At 46.9% G+C, this 20,898-nt stretch overlaps 1 protein-coding gene across 1 annotated transcript in view; it reads right to left on the bottom strand.

The window, feature by feature from the left end:
• CYTH1 (cytohesin 1) overlaps nt 1-17,378 on the bottom strand; it is a 105,069-nt gene extending 87,691 nt beyond the window's left edge. Inside the window, exon 1 of the mRNA XM_021670931.2 lies at nt 17,307-17,378. Coding sequence (XP_021526606.1) covers nt 17,307-17,328 — 22 coding nt within the window. The 5' untranslated portion in view covers nt 17,329-17,378. The remainder of the gene's footprint in view (nt 1-17,306) is intronic.
• Between the last annotated feature and the right edge of the window lie 3,520 nt (nt 17,379-20,898).

Raw genomic sequence — 20,898 nt, 5'->3', positions numbered from 1 at the left:
ATATGTTAAATTACATGGCAAAGGGGATTAAGGTTGCAGATGGAATTAAATTTCCTAATCAGCCAACCTTAGAAGAGGGAGATGATCCTAAATTATCCAGGTGAGCACAAGGATTCTTCAAAATGGAAGAGGGAGGCAGGACAGTCAGTGTCAGAGTGATGAGAGGTGAGACTCAACCAGCCACTGCTGGCTTTGAAGATGTAGGAAAGAGCTAACAGACAAGGAGTGTGGGGAGCATCTAGAAGCTGGGAAGGTAAGGAAGCATATCTTTTCCCTAGAGCCTCCAGAAAGAAACACAACTCTGAAACATGATTTTAGCTCAGTGAGACCCATTCCAGGCTTCTGGCCTCCAAACTCTTCTAAGATAATAACGTATACTGTCTTAAGCCATTAAATTTGTGATAATTTGTTATGGCAGCAACAGGAAACCAATACAATGGAAATGTCCATCCATTCTGGATGTTTTTAATCTCAAAAAAAGACTTCTGGCTGGGCGCAGTGGCTCATGCCTGTAATCCCAGCACTTTGGGAGGCCAAGGCGGGCAGATCACCTGAGGTCAGGAGTTTGAGACCAGCCTGGTCAAGGTGGTAAAACCCTGCCTCTACTAAAAATACAAAATTAGCTGGGTGTACTGGCGCTTGCCTGTAATCCCAGCTACTCAGGAGGCCGAGGCAGGAGAATCACTTGAACCTGGGAAGTAGAGGTTGCAGTGAACCGAGGCCATGCCATTGCACTCCAGCCTGGGCGACAAGAGTGAAAACTCTGTCTCAAAAAAAAAAAAAAGACTTTCAATCCCTCTCAAGATACACATATTTGTCAAACACCTTAACACTTCCTAGAAAAAATCACCTTACTGTAGGTTACGGCAGTCCGTCCTTCTCCAGAGGGGATACTTTCCAAGACCTCTCGTGGATGCTGAAACCACAAATGGTAGTCAACCCTATATATAACATGTTTGTTCCTATACACATAAACCTATGATAAAATCTATTATAAAGTACACAAAGAGATTCATAACAATAATAAACTAGAACAATTATAAAAATATACTGTTATGAGTTATGTGAATGTAGTCTCTCAAAATATTTTATTGTACTATACTCACCTATTTTCAAACCAAAGCTAATTGTAGATAATTGAAACCATGGATAAGTGGAAAAGTGTACTAGCTCCCTCTTAAAGAATTTATTTGCTACCCTCATCTTTCAAACATACAATAGGCCAGGCACCGTGGCTCACGCCTGTAATCCCAGCACTTTGGGAGGCTGAGACGTGCGGATCACTTGAGGTCAAGAGTTCAAGACCAGCTTGGCCAATATGGCCAAACCTCGTCTCTACTAAATATACAAAAATTAGCGTGGCATGGTGGCACACGCCTGTAGTCCCAGCTACCCAGGAGGTTGAGGTAGAAGAGACAGAAGAATTGCTTGAACCCGGGAGGCAGAGGTTGCAGTGAGCCGAGTCTGGGGAAAGAGAGAGACTCTGTCTCAAAAAAATAAAAAAATAAAAAAAAAAAAAGAATTGTTTTTCTTTTTACAAGCCCACAACCAATAGACTAATCATACTCCCATCTAAATGTCTCTTTTTAAAGATTTGTACTGAAATCTCTGAAGGCACAAAAAATGTCTCTATAAACTTCCCAGCAAGTCAAGAGTGAGGAACTTACTAACTGGTTATCAATATAAGCAGTTTCAGCAAGAATCAGGCCTATAAATAAACCCCAGAACAATGGAAGAATGAAATTAGATGTATGCATGAAGTAAGAGGGCTCTATTTTAACTGCAACTCACAAGTTTCCATGAGCGATTTCAGTGACCTCAGTTTCTATATCAAAAGCAGAGGGAGTGGGGAGAGCATGGATTTCATGATTTAGTCAACAAGCTGAGAGCCTACAGTGTGCCCAGTCCTGCTTTAGGCACGTACATGGGATGGGGAGGGTAACAAAAGGGATGAAGATTCCTGCCTTGTGGAGCTTCCATTTCAGCTGGAGAAGACTGGCCAAGCATAATAAACATAATGAGTAAGTTCCCGGTGTGGCAGCGGGGATGAGCATTATGGAGGAGTCAAGCAGGGTAAGGGTGGTGAGCAGAGAGGAGGGGTGCACAGGCGGCTTAATCAAATGGGGGAGGTGTTGCTGAGAGAGGGAGGGAACTGAGCATGAGGATATTTAGATGAGAAGCATCCCCAGCACAGTGAATAGCTGGGAAAAGGCCCTAGCTGGGGAATGTGCCTGGTGTGTACCAAGCACTGCATGGAGTTTGCTGAGTGCATGAGCAGAGGGGCACGGGTATCCCTGATGGGTCCCACCTGAGGCATCAGCAGACTCAATGAGAAGCCTTCCTGAGTGGACCACGGAACATATCTGGAAAGTGGGGCTCCTTCTAAAGGTAGACCCCAAAGTCTACGTTGGAATCCCTATTTCTTTTGGGATATTATAAACCTATAAAATAAATCTTTCAATTCTAACTCTAAAAATCCTTTCAGAATTTAATTTCCTCCATGCTTTGTCACTGCAGTCTGGACACAGAGGGAAATCGTGGAAGTCTTTGAGAAAGTTAGAGAACGAATTGAAGAAGTCACCATCTTCGATACATCAGTAAAGGTCAGTGTGAAGTAGAGGAGACAAGCCTGAAGTGGGCTACTCAGAAGTCCAAGAGGGTTTAAGTGCCAAGAGAGACAACTGGAGAGCCCTCAACAGCTGCATCTGACTCTATTGTACTCTCAGGTTGCTGTCCTGATGAAAGAGAGGACAAAAACCAACAGGTGTCACAGCACAAGACAGTGGCATTCCTGGGGCTCCCTGAATGTGCTCCCCAAGAACCATAGTCCATAGCTGAGCTGAGAGCAGGCAAATGATCAAAACTTGATTTTTGAAAAATCCTGCAATAGCATTAATAAATTGGCACAAACCCAAGTCCCGAAGTCTATTTTTGAACCTGCAAAGCTAGAGGGTCTTGTCTTGAGATCCTTGGTAACCCTAGCACAGTACTCATGTTCCAATGAGGCCCTGTCAAAAACCAGCCTTAGGCCAGGCACAGTGGCTCACACCTGTAATCCCAGCACTTTGGGAAGAGGGAGGAGTGTCTGAGGCCAGGAGCTTGAGACCCATCTAGGAAACAGAGTGAGACCCCATCTCTACAAAAAACAAACAAACAAAAAACAAAAAGGTCAGCCCCTCCTCTAGCAGGAGACAAAGCTACTGAGTCAGGGCTTCAAGCAGGAAGACTCTGGGAGATGCTCTGTAACTCCTAGGAAGAAACGCTACTCTGCTAGTGTTCTCCTGTATCACTGTTAAGTAAGTTCTTTCAGCAGCCTTTTTATTTAGTGATAAAGAGCAAAAAGGCTAAGAGAAGCCAAGAAAAGGCCCCTGGAAGTGGCTGAGAGACAAGCTCAGTAATACTTGTTAAACCTTTACCTAGTTACCTGGTTTTCTCATAAAATCTAGTGGCCCAACCACAAAACATGTTCTGGCTCCAGGAAATCATCAAAGCCAGGCTGCGTAATTCTTGTTCCCACAACATCAAACCCAGTTTACCAGAGTCCCTGGGAGGAAACAGCAGCCCCTAAACTCAGTGCTACCCAGAATAGTAAGGAAAAAGATACTGCCTTCACTGCATGATCCTACAAACTCCTCAAATTTCAACGCTAAGATTAACAATGGCTCTTTCGATGCAATGTGTTTAATAACCAGCAACACAGGTTTAACCAAAACTCTGTGCAGACTATATCGAGATATAAAACTCTGTATCCCACTCCCAGGAGAAAGAAAGTTTACAAAGCACATAAATTCATCTCTAAGAGGTCTGAGAAAAATAAAAAACAAAAAAAAGAAAGTATATAAATAGCATATAAGGTACATAAAAGTGCAAATACATAAAAATGAAGAAGGGGGTATGAATGAGAGCCAGCATAGGAAAAGCTCATTCAAGGCTGGGCGCGGTGGCTCATGCCTGAAATCCCAGCACTTTTGGAGGCCAAGGCGGGCGGATCACAAGGTCAGGAGTTCGAGACCAGTGTGACTAACACGGTGAAACCCTGTCTCTACTAAAAATACAAAATTAGCCAGGCGTAGTGGCACGCGCCTGTAATTCCAGCTACTCAGGAGGCTGAGGCAAGAGGATCACTTGAACCCAGGAGGCAGAGGTTGCAGCGAGCCAAGATCGTGCCACTGTACTCCAGCCTGGGCAACAGAGCAAAACTCCATCTCAAAAAATAAAGGAAAAGCCCATTCAAAGCACGGCCTTTCGAGTGGAGTCTGAGAAACCTAGGTTGCGATGGATGCCAGCTCAACCACTAATCAGCCATGTCACTTTTGAAGCTCTCCACATCTCCATTTCCTCACCTACCAAATCAGTACAGAATTTGTTCCCACCCACAGGGTAACTGTGAGGGTTCAACAGAACTTATGAAAAATGTTCAGCAATGAGTCTGATGCACAGCAGTGAACTACCAGTGCGGGAACAGTGAGGGCAGTGACACCGACGCTGGTGTGTTCTCATCTCATTTCATCCCAGTAGGTAACTGCCTAGCAGATTTGCTCAAAAATAGGTCTCGGCTGGGCACGGTGGCTCATGCCTGTAATCCCAGCACTTTGGGAGTCTGAGATGGGAAGACTGCTTGAGGCCAGGAATTCAAGACCAGCCTGGTCAACATAATAAGACCCCATCTCTAAATTTTTTTTAAGTACATCTCAATCAGAACACACCAAAAGCTGAAAGTCTCCAGGCTCCTATAGCATTTGTTGGTATTTCCACCATAGCAAATTTACATGTGAACCGCCCTACACTGTAAGCTTCTGGAGAGCATGACCTGTATCTTAAAAGACTTCACAGCCTGAGCATCAAGCAAATTCCCTGACACAAAGAATTTAAAAAGTCTGAATAGATGAACAAACAGATGGTTGGATAGATGGGAAACAACTGAAATGGCAAGAAAGAGAAAAGAATCCAATGTTTTTTTCAAGCCTGAATGACGGGAGTGATAAGTAAATGGTGATAAAAGTTTAAAAATTAAGAAAGTCTAAAGGGAACACTAGAATGAAAGGGTCAGGAGCAAGCCTTCGACATGCTGAGTCTTGGATGATGATGGAATATCCAAGGGGAAATGTGCAGGAAGCACTTGAAAATGTCAGAATACAGCTAAAAATCAAAACTCTCTTTATTTCAATCATTAGGGCTGTTGGAAATATTTCAGGGAATTAGAGAACAGAAAAGAAAGTAACTTAAGGGAAATAGGTTTCCAAAACACACATAGTCTGCAGCTACTGTGTACAGATGCCAGAACAGACAAAATGAAATACAAGACCAATCCTACTGGAGGTTTACAACACATCATATTTAATGCTTTAATTCAAGACTGGTTGGGAATAATTTTCCAAGGGTAGAAAGAAAGAGTCTGCAAATCGTCTTAATATCCCTCAAGTAAAAACAAAAGGTGATGCAGAATACTGCCCTCTCTCTCTTTCCATTTACTGTCTAGTTACTGAAGAGTTATAAACATTTGCCTTCAAAGTCACCCTTTCAGATCTCTTCCTCTCCTCAGCCCTTCAGTGGTGGTATCCCAGGACAATATCCTTGGACTTCTCAATCAGCCTGTGGCATAACCCACTTCCTAGGTTCCACTCCCATTCATGCGTTGATAATCTCTTGAGTTCCAGGTCCAAATTCAACTGTTTAAATGAGTCTCTCAAAGTGGACATTGTATAAGTACCGCAAAACTCCACAGAATATGTCCAAAACTGAAGCCCTATTCTCAGTATAGAAACTCCCCAAAGAGTCATCCAAAGAAAGAAACCTGCCACTCACCTTCGTCACTCTGTCTCCTTTATTTCCTTTCAATGCTATATCCCTCCCTAATACTGGCAACTAAATCCAATCAATTTCACATCCTTCACTGTCCTTGTATTTCTTCTCTCCTACCTCCAACTCCCACAGCCTTAGTTCAAGCCCTCATCACCTATCTCATCTATCTCCAGAAGTTCCTTCAGGATCTTTCCACTGCCAATCTGTACCACACTAAGTCAGAAGGATCTTTCTAAAATGCAATATAATGCTCGGCTTCTCCCTCTCCTTTCCTCTACCTGCTTCCTTTCTCCCTCCCTTCTTTCCTTGGAAAAATTAAAAATAAAAATATAAAACAGAGCAGCACAGTGGCTCACACCAGCACCTTGGGAGACAGAGGTGGGCAAATCACTTCAGGCCAGGAGTTCAGGACCAGCCTGGCCAACATGGCAAAACCCTGTCTGTACTAAAAATACAAAAAATAGCCGGGTGTGGTGGCATGTACCCATAATTTCAGCTACTCAGGAGGCTGAGGCACGAGAATCACTTGAACCCTGAAGGGGTAAGTTGCAGTGAGCTGAGATTGCACCACTGCACTCCAGCCTGGGCAACAGCGTAAGACTGTCTCAAAAAAAAAGCAAAATAATCATCGTAAAATAACCCTGGTTTAAACCCTCTCATAGCTCCATGTCCCAGAGAATTAGTCCTGTATAACAACACATACCGAAGCCCCCCATGACTGTCCCCCATTTCTTCTAATCCGACCTCTGGCCTCCGCCCTCTGCTCACAGCCTGCTCTCCAGGCACAAAGAACCACCTGTAAGCTCCCCAAGTGGCCAAACTGCTTCACACCTCCTGTCCTCTCATTCTCTTTGCTTGACGTGTGTTTCTTTGTGACGTTCTCCTACTTGGCATTAACTCATCTTTCACAATCCAGCCCAAGGACCAGCCCCTCTACAAACTTTCCCTGGGCCAATTCAGTGCCATCCCAATGCCAGTGGAACTGACACTGCTCTCCTTGGTTTACCTACATTTTTCATGCATACATCTGCCACATTTACTGTGATATGCTCCTTCACAGCTTGCTGTCATGTCTGTCTCCTCCTTCTAGACTCAAAGCATTGGTGAGAACAGGGACTACATAGTATGAAATGATCACTCATGTTTGTTGATTGAATAAGCAATTATCAACTACTCATAGAAACAAAACTGTGAGCTGGGTGCGGTGATTCACACTTGTAATCCCAGCACTTTGAGAGACCAAGGCAGGTGGATCCCCTGAGGTAAAGAGTTCAAGACCAGCCTGGCCAACATGGTGAAACCCGTCTCTACTGAAAATACAAAAATTAGCCAGGCCTGCTGGCGGGCACCTGTAATCCCAGCTACTTGGGAGGCTGAGGCAGGTGAATCGCTTGAACCCAGGAGGCGGAGGTTGCAGTGAGCTTACATTGTGCCATCGCACTCTAGCCTGGGCAACAAGAGCAAAACTCCGTTTCCAAAAAAAAAGAAACAAACCTGTGATATTACTAGAAAATATGTTTGTTTGTTTGTTTTGAGATGGAATCTCGCTCTGTTGCCAGGCTGGAGTGCAGTGGTGCAACTGGGGCTCACTGCAACCTGTGCCTCCCAGGTTCAAGTGATTCTCCCGCCTCAGCCTCCCAAGTAGCTGAAACTACAAGTGCTTGGCACCACACCCAGCTAATTTTTGTATTTTTAGTAGAGACCGGGTTTTACCACGTTGGCCAAGATTGTTTCAATCTCTTGACCTCATGATCTGCCCACCTTGGCCTCCCAAAGTGCTGGGATTACAGGCGTGAGTCACAGAGCCCAGTCGAAAATAGGTTTTTTAAATAGCCTTATGCCAATTCCATTCCATCATTCATACCTAACATTACTAATTACAATATGGATTTAACAATACCAGATAAGGGCACGCTTCTGAAATAGAAGCCTTGAAAACTCAAGAAAAGGTAGAAAATGGTCAGGTGCAGTGGCTCACACCTGTTATCCCAACACTTTCTGAGGCCGAGGCAGGTAGATCGTTTGAGCTCAGGAGTTTAAGACCAGCATGGCCAATATGGTGAAACACCATCTCTCCTAAAAATAACAAAAATTGGCCAGGCGCAGTAGCTCACAACAGTAATCCCAGCACTTTGAGAGGCCGAGTTGGACAGATCACACGAGGCCAGGAGTTTGAGACCAGCCTGGCCAACATGGCAAAATCCCATCTCTATTAAAAATACAAAAATTAGCTGGGTGTGGTGGTGCCCACCTGTAATCCCAGCTACTCAGGAGACTGAGGCAGGTGAATTGTTGAACTCAGGAGGCAGAGGTTACAGTGAGCCGAGATCACGCCACTATACTCCAGCCTGGGCAACAGAGCAAGACCCTGTCTGAAAAATAAAATAAAATAAAAATACAAAAATGAGTCAGGTGCAGTGGCACATGCCTGTAATCCCAGCTACTTGAATGGCTGAAGCATGAGAATTGCCTAAACCCAGGAGGCAGAGGTTGCAGTGAACCAAGATCATGCCACTGCATTCCAGTCTAGAAGACAGAGCAAGACTGTCTCAAAGAAAAAAAAAAAGTAAAGGTGGAAAATATAAAAAGACTTGGATAAGAAAAGTATTATCCTGGCCCTTGCTACATAAAATTCAGTCACCAAAGAAAGCAGCTAATAACCATCTCACTACCATAAAAGCAGAAATATACAATGTCACACTATCCTGGATAACGAAGAGTCATAAAAATCCCCTACATGCTCTTCACTGCTTTTGTGTTTCTCTGAAGTTAATGAAAACAGAGAAGCAAAACAACATTACCAGCAGTTTCAGAGGATGTGGGATTCACTTCTTGAACATTTCTAAATAATTTTCCACCTCCTCCATACCTCTATTATTGTAACTGAAACTAAGCAACAATAATTAGAGACAATCAAGAAGCAGAGTGGCAATGGAGCAAATGGACAGGTTCAGGCAAAGGGCTTTTCTTTAGAAGCCCACTCTGAAGACTTTCATCTTGGAGAGGAGAGCAGGAAAGGGGTGGAACGAAAACAGGAAAGCAGACTCGACCAGCTACACAGCTCTCAAGCTGAAGTCTTCCAACAGGTCAGCACAATACACAGAGTTGTTTCATCCCTTCTGTTCCAAGAGAGCTACGATGTGTGCCCCCCAATGCTTGAAATAAGAAGGCAATCTCCTAATTCTTACTATAGACCCTAACTGATCACAGATGCAAGAAATACAGAACAAAAAATCTATTTGGCAAAATATCTTTTTATTAACACATGGAACATTTAGAAAGGAGCAGGTATGATCCCCAGAAACTGAACTGTTTTGTTTGGTTTGTTTGAGATGGAGTCTCGCTCTCTCTCCACGTTGGAGTGCAGTGGCGTGATCTTGGCTCACTACAACCTCCACCTCCCGGGTTCAAGTGATTCTCCTGCCTCAGCCTCCCAAGTAGCTGGGATTACATGCAAACGCCACCACTCCTGGCTGTTTTTTTTGTATTTTTAGTAGAGACGGGGTTTCACCATGTTGGCCAGGACAGTCTCAATCTCTTGACCTCATGATCTGCCCGCCTCAGCCTCCCAAAGTGCTGGGATTACAGGCGTGAGCCACCATGCCCGGCCTGTTTTGTTTTTGAGACATATTCTCACTCTGTTGCCCAGGCTGGAGTGCAATGGCAGGATCTCAGCTCATTGCAACCTCTGCCTCCTGGGTTCAAGTAATTCTTATGCCCCAGCCTCCTGAGTAGCTAGGATTACAGGCATGCGCCACCACACTTGGCTATTTTTTTTTATATTTTAGTAGAGATGGGATTTCACCATGTTACCTAAGCTGGTCTCGAACTCCTGAGCTCAGGTGATCTGCTCACCTCAGCCTCCTAAAGTGCTGGGATTACAGGTGTGAGCTACCGCGCCCAGCCTAAAACTGAACTGTTTATCCTTATAACCCAGACCAATGAAATATATTTAATTTACAGCAAGATGTGGAGGCTCATGCCAGTAATCCTAGCACTTTAGGAAGCCAAGGGAGGAGAATCACTTGAGGCCAGGATTTTGAGACCAGCCTGGGTAACACAGTGAAACCCTGCTCTATTTAATCAAAAGAAAAATTATAATTTTAAAAAAAACTATTTAATTCCCAATTTCTCCTCATAAGGAAATATTTTGTAGTTGCCCAGAAGACAATATATGGGCTGAGAGATCCTTCATCTTTAAAAGAAAAATTAAAGAAAGGTAAATGACTGTTACAATTGGCCAAAATCTGACCTAAACCCCAGTGAGAACTGATATATATTTTCCCCACGCTTAAAACATCAGAGTGAGAAAAACCTGCATGTCACTTTCTTTGATAGAAAAGAGTTCACCTCAGTTAAGTAAAGAAACTATAGCATTCCTTATGACATAGCCAGTTCATGATACACAAATACGCAAAGAAAAGTTTCAGTCTAGCTAGTTATCAATAGATTTAATGAGTCAACATTTTGTAACCACCAAATTCAGTTTGTTTTTTTTAAAAAAACCTTTTGAAATGTTGATCCCCACTAGAGGCACATTTTCACTGTTACAGGTACATCTACTGATACATGGCTAAGAACAGTAAACTGGTGCAGCCCTTTTGGAAAGGAAGTTGGCACCAGGCCTCAAGAATTCCAAAAATGTTTATACTCTCTGACATGTTAATGTTACCCTAGGAATATATCTCAAAGACCACAAAGTCTGTATAATTATGGCAACCTTATGTTCCAGAGTTTCTAAGAAAGTGTTCTTTTCAATAAAGGCAAATCATTAAGTGTATAACTGAGTTTGAGAACAATGGAAATCATCCATATCACAGAAAAACAAAGGCTCTGCGTGGGGTCAAACATGTATAGAAGTGCTCTGGTTTCTCTCTGAAATGGAGAGTTGAGGAAAAAACTCAAACTCACTGCATATTAACTTTTACGAGACGGAACTTGTCTCAACCCACTATTCCCTCCTCAGTGGCTGAGCTGCCTCTGTAGGGTCCCAGGACCCACACCTATGCCGGAGACATAATGATGAAAATCTTTCCTCAATGCAACAGGTCCTCTTCCCAGTCCACAGCAGCACCCAGGCATGCCGCTGCCAGCCCTTCTTTTTCTTGTTCAATCTTCTCCCCACTCACACACAGGTCTCCATGGTTCATGGCACAGCATGACAGCACTTCCTATCATTCTGATACAAATCCTGCTTTTAACTAGAGTCTTTGGTCACAAACCGTAATACACGCATGTGAAATGTTCCCAAATTTCCCATGGTAGACACTCAAGATTATGCCTGTGATAAAACTCCTTTCCATTAAAACACAGAAGAAACTATTCTCTTTTTTTATCACACCCGAAGTACCTACCAGAGCATTCAGCATGGGAAATCAGGTTAGAACTGCCTTGAGGCACTACTTCCTCAGACAGCCTGCCATCTGTGGCTCAAGTAAAGGTCCTCAACTTGCTGCCTGCTTTCCCTCTGTGCCACTATGCACCTACCACTGCAGAGATCCCCAGCTCCCGAGGCATCGCACCATCGACAGACCACAGGGTTAGTCCTCCTGAGGTTCCCCCTGTGTGCTATGGCACCACAACTAACCAGGCACAGAAACCAGGCTGAACACCCTGACAGTCTCCAATGGCCCATGAGGACTGGGGGGCGAAGAGGGTAGAGGAAGGGGAGAGATGGACGGAAGTTACTGATTAAAAGTGATCTTGAAAGCCACAGGTGCTGGGTGTTTTTTTTTCTTTTTACCTCTGCCCTGAGTACTCCCTCATACCCTTCCCTCAAAGGCCAAAGCTGGAGATGCGTTTTTATGCAATTGCACCTCAGTGCTTCTTGACATATGAAAATGAACGATTTTCTTGAATGTCTTACCCTACCACTCTTCCTCCACAGAGAAAGTGAAACCTAGTTTTTTTAACTCTTGCTGAAAACAGATATTTTAACTTAAAATTAGTTCTACCTTTGCTTTAGATAATGAATCTGGGAACTCGATATAAAAATTACAGCAAAGGCAAATAAAAATTAAGGTATTTCAGAAGCTGAATAGTAAAGGACATTTGCAGACATCTCTTCCCTTTCAGTTGAAAACTCACCTAAAAATTATTTAAAAATTCTCTATTGACAACTTGCCTAAATGAAGCTAACTTCTTGAAAGGAACAAAAATAAGACATGCATTTGCTATGATAAATATGATAGACTCCAGTACCTTTCATTTTAAATGTTTACACAGAAATTATGCTTAAAGGCCAGGCACAGTGGCTCATGCCTGTAATCCCAGCACTTTGGGAGGCTAAAGCAGGCGGATCACCTGAGGTCAGGAGTTCAAGACCAGCCTGGACAACATGGCAAAACCCTGTCTCTACTAAAAATACAAAACCTAGTCGGGTGTGGTGGTGCTTGCCTGTAATCCCAGCTACTTGGGAGGCTGAGACAGAAGAATGGCTTGAACCCAGGAGGTGGAGGTTGCAGTGAACCAAGATCATGCCACTGCACTCCTTAAAAAGGAAGCTCATAATTGAATCACAGCACTTGCAGTTATTAGCCCCAAACTGATGACCATTACAGAGTAGCAGGATGAACATACTTTCTGGAAAACTCCTTAAATATCCCCCTTAAAGCGCATATATGGGGTTTTCTGTTTACAACTCTGAACACTATTACACAGAAATATATACTGGTAACAGTACACAAAAGCCAGGCACAGTGGCTCATGCCTGTAATCCTAGCACTTTGGGAGGCCGAGGTGGGTACGTCATTTGAGGTCAAGAGTTTGAGACCAGCCTGGCCAAATGGTGAAACTCCGTCTCTACTAAAAATACAAAAAAATTAGCCAGGCATGGTGGCACACGCCTGTAGTCCCAGCTACTCGGGAGGCTGAGGCACGAGAATTGCTTGAACCCAGGAGGGAGAGGTTGCAGTGAGCCAAGATCGTGCCACTGCACTCTAGCCTAGGCAACAGAGTGAGCCTCCATCTCAGAAAAAAAAAAAAAAGTACACACAGTATGCATGTTATAAAGAGAATGTAAGCAAAATTTAATTTTTATAATTGTTTTTCTTTTTCCTGAGCACAATAAGTATATCCTATAAGTTAACGGTTTGTCTGGTGGTAATCCACAGTGCCATAAACAGTTTTTTTTTAAAAAAAGAAACCAGTAGGCTGGACATAGTGGCTCACATAATCCCAGCACTTTGGGAGGCTGAGGAGGGTGAGCAGATCACTTGAGGTCAGGAGTTCAAGACCAACCTGGCCAATATGGTGAAAACCTATCTCTACTATAAACACACAAATCAGCTGGGTGTGGTGGCGGGCACCTGTAATCCCAGTTACTTGGGAGGCTGAGGCAGAAGAATCACTTGAATCTGGGAGGCAGAGGTTGCAGTGAGCCGAGATTGCGCCACTGCACTCCAGCCTGGGAAAGAGAGTGAGTCTCTGTCTAAAAACAAAAAGAAAAAGAAAAAGTTTATTTAGGACTGGCACAGTGGCTCATGCCTGTAATCCCAGTACTTCCGGAGGCCAAGGCGGGAGGATGATTTTAGACCAGCCTAAGCAACATAATGAGACTCTGCATCTATTTTTAAAAAAATAAAGTAAAGGGAGGCCGAGGCGGGTGGATCACGAGGTCAAGAGATCGAGACCATCCTGGTCAACATGGTGAAACCCCGTCTCTACTAATACAAAAAATTAGCTGGGCACGGTGGCGCGTGTCTGTAATCCCAGCTACTCAGGAGGCTGAGGCAGGAGAATTGCCTGAACCCAGGAGGCGGAGGTTGCGGTGAGCCGAGATCGCGCCATTGCACTCCAGCCTGGGTATCAAGAGCGAAACTCCGTCTCAAAAAAAAAAAAAAATAAAAAATAAAAAAAAAAAAAATAAAGTAAGGCCAGGCCTGGTGGCTCACCCCTGTAATCCCAGCACTTTGGGAGGCAGAGGCAGGCAAATCACCAGATGTCAGGAGTTGGAGACCAGCCTGACCAACGTGGACAAACCCCATGTCTACTAAGAATACAAAAAATTAGCCAGACATGGCGGTACGTGCCTGTAATCCCAGCTACTTGGGAGACTGAGGCAGGAGAATCGCTTGAATCTGGGAGGCGGAAGTTGCGGTAAGCTAAGATTGCGACATTGCACTCCAGCCTGGGCAACAAGAACAAAACTCCATCTCAAAAAAAATAAAAATAAATAAAATAAAAAGTTTGTCTAGACGAAAACAATGGAAATCCCGAGGTGACGTCTGAACACGCCATGTCATGTGCTTTACGAATCCATCACATACATTTCCTTTTACAGTGTGGGATCTGGTCAAGGTAAATTCTCTGTGAAACCTCTGAGGGAAATGGACAGTTCTAGAGACTAACACAAACCTTAAAGAACTGGGCGTTTTATTCTTCATATGATCATCTCACACCATCAGGTACTTTCTGTGTAGTAACCCTATGGGTGGGGAATCTCCTTTAATTCAATCTTTCTAGTTTCCCCAAAATAAAAGGATGATATTTAAAACTGTAGAAAGGGGAAGACTAGGCTGGGTGCAGTGGCTCACACCTGTAATCCCAGCATTTTGGCAGGCAGATCACCTGAGGTCAGGAGTTCGAGACCAGCCTGACCAACACAGAGAAACCCTGTCTCTACTAAAAATACAAAATTAGCCAGGCGTGGTGGCGGGCGCCTGTAATCCCAGCTACTCCGGAGGCTGAAGCAGGAGAATCGCTTGAACCTGGGAGGCGGAGATTGCAGTGAGCCAAGATGGCACCATTGCACTCCAGCAGGGGCAACAAGAGTGAAACTCCATCTCAAAAAAAAGAAAGGAAAAGAATAAACTTTCTCATCTTTGTGTGTGGCAGACAGAATAATGTCCCCTAAAGATGTCCATGTCCTAATCCCCAGAACTTGTAAATAGGTTACCTTAACATGGCAGAAGGGGAATTAAGGTAACAGATGGAATTAAGGTTGCTAATCCTTATCCTTGATTATACAGGTGGGTCCACTGTAATTACCAGGGTCTTAGTAAGAGCGAGGTAGGAGGTCGAGAGAAATGAGAAGATGGAAGGGGTACTATGAACTGCGAAACACAGGTGGCCTCTAAAAGCTGGAAAAGGTAAGGAAATGGGTTCTCCCCTTGAGCATCCAGAAAGAACTAGCCTGGCTGACACCTTAGTTTTAGCCCAGTGAGACCTATTTTGGACTTGTGACCTGCAGAACCGTAAAACAAATGTATGTTGTTTTGAGCCACCAGGCTTGTGGTAAGATGTTATAACAGGTATAGGAAACCAACATGGCCTGCTTCCATTTACCTCTTCCAAGTACAAGTTCATGTCATGCCTGGTGGCAAAGCAGTCAGTGTATTAAAAGCAACCAGACCAATAGCTTCCTGCCCCCAGTAGCAGGCAAGAACACAAGAGAGGGCAAGAAAAGCCTGGTAGACAGGACACTGGATCTGAGGGAAATTAAATGGCAAGAGGAGGCAGAGAAAAGAGCAGCAGGCAAAACTGCTGTAGCCTTCTCAGCAGTGGGCAGGAGTGAAATCTGGAGGGGCTGAGCCATCTTTTAGGGCCAGCCAGTGGGTGATTTTTCTTTTAATCACAAAAGGAGGCCGGGAGCAGTGGCTCATGCTTGTAATCCCAACACTTTGGGAGGCCAAGATAGGAACTGGAGTTCACAACAACTTAGGCAACATAGGGAGACCTCCCTCTCTACAAAAAAATAAAAAAAATAATTAGCAGGGTGTGGTAGCCAGGGCCTGTAGTCCAGGTTACCAGAGAGGCCAAGGAGGGAGGTAAAGGATTGCTTGAGCCCAGGAAGTAGAGCCTGCAGTGAGCTATGATAGTGCCACTGCACTTCCGCCTGAGCAAGAGACTCAGACCGGGTCCCTGCCCGCCCCCCACAAAAATAAAATTAAATTAAAAAAACACACACCCTGCTTTTACTTGTTTGCTTAGAAGGTAATAAGAGGGCCGGGCGCAGTAGCTCACACCTGTAATCCCAGCACTGTGAGAGGCAGAGGTGGGAGGTCAATTGGGTCCAGGAGTTCAAGACCAGCCTGGATAACATAGCAAGATTCCATCTTTACGAAAAATAAAAAATTAGGGCCGGACACAGTGGCTCACGCCTGTAATGTCAGCACTTTAGGAGGCCAAAGCGGGTGGATCACCTGAGGTCAGGAGTTCCAGACCAGCCTGGCCAACAAGGCGAAACCCTGTCTCTACTAAAAATACAAAAATTAGCCAGACGTAGTGACACGCGCATGTAGTCCGAGCTACTCAGGAGGCTGAGGCAGAGGTTGCAGTGAGCCAAGATCGCGCCATTGCACTCCAGCCTGGGTGACAGAGCCAGACTCTGCCTCAAAAAAAATAATAATAATAAAGTTAAAAAATTTGGCGGGCATGGTGGCGTTTGTGTGGTTCCAAGCCACTCAGGAAGCTGACTGAGCTGTGATCACTGTGCTCCAGCCTGGGTGGCAGAGCAAGATCCTGTCTCTTAAAAAAGAAAAAAAGAAAGAAAAATGTCCCATTCATTAAACTAGGACCGGGTTCCATTTGGCCACACAGCATTTTAAGTTCTGCTTTATGTGTACTTTGCTACCAAACCACAAAAGTTCACCACTTGTTCTATTTGCCATTCTTTCTTTTAATGCCTCATGAACAAACTTAATACATTAACGACAGCATGTCAAACACCCTTCTCCACCCTTGCAATTTCAAACTCTGGGAGGGAGGCACCCCTGGCCGGGGCCAGCAGCGTCAGCGCGCGGGAGCGAGGGGAGCGGGGCAGCGGCTCCGCTTGTCAAGTCTCCAGTCGGCGGCGGAGCCGCGTCCCCACCGCCGGGCCCCTCGGGCTCCACACCCGCGTCTCGGCGGGCGGCGAGCACCGGACCCGCGGCGGCCAGGCCCAGACTCCCGCGGGCAGGGCCGTCCCGGAGCCCGCGCCTCGCCGGCGGCGCCGCTCCCCGTTCTCATTTCTGAACAAAGACGTGGACGGGACACAACTCGCTGACGCCGAGAGCGGCCGGAAACTGCGGGGAACGCGGGCCCGGTCATCCGCGCATCTGCCCCGAGCCCCGCAGAGGGGCGGAAGGGCCGGAGACCCCCACGCCTCGGCGCCCCGGGACCCGGACTGCGACCCCTGCCCCGGGGATCCCAGCGTCCCCAACGACTCTCATCCCTCAGAGCCCCGGCGATCCGGCCCCGCGACCCCAACGACCCTCATTCCTCACAGCTCGCGGCGACCCCCGGCCCCGCGAGACCGCGAGCTCGGCCTGCGACCCCCGCCCCGGCCACCCACATCCCTCAGCGCCGCCGGCGACCCCGGCCCAGGCGACCCTCATCCCTCAAAACCCCCTGCGACCCCCGTCCCGCGGGGGCCCCGCGCACCGCGCCCGCCCGTCGCCCCGGGCTCCGCGTCCGGCACCAGTGTTCCCGGGAAACGCCAGCCGCCGCAGGCGCCGCCGGACGGCCGGACCCAGAGGGGTCGAGGGGCAGCTAGAGGGAGACGTCCGCCGCCAGGGCGTACTGACCGTAGCTGTCGTCCTCCTCCATGGTGCGGGCGCCACGCTCCGCGCCCGGGCTCTCCGCTCGCGCCCCGCCGCGCCGCCGGCGCCCCCGCTCGCCTCAGCCCGGCTCGGAGCCCCGCCCCCGGTGCCCCGCGCCCTGCGCCCCGCCTGCCCGCGCCTGCGCCTGCGCCAGTCCCCTGCCCCCGGCCCGAGGCCCCGCCCCCCGCCCGAGGCCCCGCCTTCCTCCCGCGCGGGCCGCACCCCGGGTATCCAGCCTCCTCCCGAGGCTCCGGCCTGCGCACGCGCGCCCACCTGAGGCTCCACCCCCGCCCCGCCGCTGGCCACCCCCTCTAGACCACGCCCCCGTCCCGAGACCCCTCCCCGTCCGCCTCCGCGGGAACGAGCAGGTTTCGGTTTCGCAAGGGCGGTGCAGGGCACTGGGGTGGCGGACTCGGCCAGACCTGCAACCGGGCTACACCACAAAGGCTCAAGGTCGTGTCCGGCCACTGAAGGGCAGGGTGATCCTTGCTGACGCCAACCTCCAAGGTCAGGCTCCGCCCCAGCTTGCCAGGGAGGGCCTGGTCCTTCGCGAAAGACCACAAAAGCTGTTTGAATTAATTTACTCCCGTGTTCAGAACCTTTACAAATTGCGTGTCATAAGTTTACTGCTTCTACTTCCTTTTATTTCTCCTGAATTTAACCTGGGTCAAGATTGAAAGAGGGGCATCTCATGTCCCAGCGTTTTGGGATTTTATTCATTTATTTTATTTTTTGGAGACAGAGTACTGGGGTTACAGGCGTGAGCCACCATGCCTGGCTGGATTTATGATCTTAACCTTCATTGATTCTACCAGATTGCCCAGTTTTACAGGTGACTTTAGAGTGGGGAGTCACATTTTGGCCCTAGTGTGTCCTTGGGCTTGGGCGTGTGATCTCAGAGACCCAGCTGCATTTTGTTCTTCTCGTGCTAGACTTAGGACACTTTTAGAATTGACCCCACATTGACCTGGCAAATCTCAAACCGTCCATCGCAAGGGGTAATGGACCCCTGAGCCTCTTCCCCGGTATTTGCCACCCTCTCTGTTTCACTCCCTAATTCACTTCTAACCGCAGACTCACCAGAAGGTTCAAGGTATTTTCGAGCTGGCTTTCTTCCCTAACAGTCCCAAACCACCTCAGTTCTTGCTCAATGACCAGAACTCCAGAAGAAAAGTGATTCAGATGGCATGTTAATTCTTACTATCAGCGCTCTAGACCTCTTAGCTGAACTTACAAACTGAATAGATTTGGAGAGGGTGGGATACTGGTATGATTGCTAATCACAGATGAGCAGAAAACACGAGTGTTTACAAATTCTGTTCCCTTACTGTTCCATTAGATCAGTGTTTTTCAGTTAAGTGCAGTGGTTTCATGCCTAGAACCCCAGTTCGTTGGGAGGCCAAGCTAGGAAAACTGCTTCAGGGCAAGCGTTCAAGACCAGGCTGAGTAACAGAGTAACATTTTGTTCCTATCTCTACAAAAATATTAAAAATTAAAAATTGGCCGGGCACGGTGGCTCACACCTGTAATCCCAGCACTTTGGGAGGCCGAGGCAGGCGAATCACCTGAGGTCGGGAGTTCGAGACCAGCCTGACCAACATGGAGAAACCCCATCTCTACTAAAAATACAAAATTAGCCGAGCATTGTGGCACATGCCTATAATCCCAGCTACTCGGGAAGCTGAGGCAGAAGAATCGCTTGAACCCAGGAGGTGGAGGTTGTAGTGAGCCAAGATCGCACCATTGCACTCCAGCCTGGGCAAGAAGAGCGCAACTTCGTCTCGAGAAAAAAAAAAAAAATTAAAAATTGCCAAGCATAGTGGTGCATGCCTAGCCACTTGGGGCGTTGAGGTGGGATGGATCCCTTGAGCCTGCGAGGTTGAGGCGGCAGTAAGCTATGACTGCACCACTGTACTCCAGCCTGGGGAACAGAGTGAGTCCCCGTTACAAAAAAAAAAAAAAGTGTTTTTCAAACAGCAGGTCATGACTCTTAATGGTTATGAAGCAAATACTTATTAGATGAAAATAGAATATTTAAAAAATTGTAGTCTGTCACACGTAATACAGAGACAATGTCGGTTGTGGTTGCAGATGAATGCATGCATGTGTCCACGGAATAGGGCTGTCCCGTGTGCTTCTGACCGTGGATCACTGTCAAAGAAACACATAAGCTGCTCCATTAGATTACATTCGTGATCAGAATTTTTGTTTTTCTTTTTGAGACAGTGTTTCACTGTGTCATCCAGGCTGGAGTGCAGTTGTGCTATCTCGGCTCACCGCAGCCTCTTTGTAGCTGGAATTACCACCATGTGCCACCATGCCCAGATAATTTAATAAAGACAAGATTTCACCATGTTGGCCAGGCTGGTCTCGAACTCCTGACTTCAGGGGATGCACGTTCCTCGGCCTCCCAAAGCACTGAGATTACAGGTGTGAACTACCTTGCCGGGCCAGAGAGGTCCTTTCATTGTTATCTTTGCATGACATTTGGAAGCTGAGGCTAACAGACATCAAAATGAAGCGTCTTTGCAAGCAGGAGTCAAGTCATGTATCTTGTGTCTCCAGCCCCAGGAGCATAATGAGAAAGAGCAGGTGGCAGGGAGATAGGAGCCACGTGACTCCTCTCCAGCTGTGGGTACTAACCCAGACCTCTTCCCCCACTGATTCTCAGAGAAGCTTTAAAATGGGCTTGGGCTCCCTGTAAGCTTCACTGTGGTTTGTAAGTCCTTAGTGGCTGATCCACCTGACTTTTTTTTTAAGTTGGTACCTCCCTGTGGCTTTTTGTTTTTGAAACAGAGTCTGGCTCTGTTGCTCAATCCAGTGACGCCATCTCAGATCACCCACAACCTCCGCCTCCTGGGTTCAAGCGATTCTTCTGCCTCAGCCTCCCAAGTAGCTGGGACTACAGGCATGTGCCACCACGCCTGGCTAACTTTTTTTGTATTTTTAGTAGAGACGGGGTTTCACCGGGTTAGCCAGGATGGTCTCGATCACCTGACCTCATGATTGACCCGCCTCAGCCTCGCAAAGTGCTGGGATTACAGACATGAGCCACCACGCTCAGCCCTTTGGTTTTGTTTTTTGTTTTTGAGACAGGGTCTTGCTCTGTTGCCCAGGCTTATGGCTCACTCTAACCTTCACCTCCCAGGCTCAAGCGATCTTCCCACCTCAGCCTCCTGGGTAGCTGGGACTACAGTTGCATACCACCACACCAGCTAGTATTTTATTTTTATTTTTTTGTAGAGACAGAGTCTTGCCATGTTGTCCAGGCTGGTCAAGAAATCCTGGGCTCAAACAATCCACCCACCTTGGTCTCCCAAAGTGCTGGCATTACAGGCATGAGCCACTGCCCCTGGCCACTCCCTGGCATTTTCCGGTTCCTGGCTCATAGCTCCCATAGCTCTTGTTACAGTCTGTTGTTATAAAGGTGGGTTAGGCCTCAGGAAACAGAATCTCTCTGGCCTTGTCTTGCTCTCCTGTCATCTGCCACAAGGCAGGACTCTAATCTTGCCCACCTTACTGATTGTGGGTGTTAAGACCCTCCCCAGAGAGGGTCCTGCCCTGTGCCCTGGGAGAA

Source organism: Aotus nancymaae, unplaced genomic scaffold, assembly GCF_030222135.1.
Source record: "Aotus nancymaae isolate 86718 unplaced genomic scaffold, 86718_ANA_hifiasm-v0.15.2.pri h1tg000089l, whole genome shotgun sequence".
In the NCBI taxonomy this organism is placed as follows: Eukaryota; Metazoa; Chordata; class Mammalia; order Primates; family Aotidae; genus Aotus; species Aotus nancymaae.
Note: the sequence above shows the minus strand (reverse complement) of the source record. Positions and strands in the feature narration are given on the sequence as shown.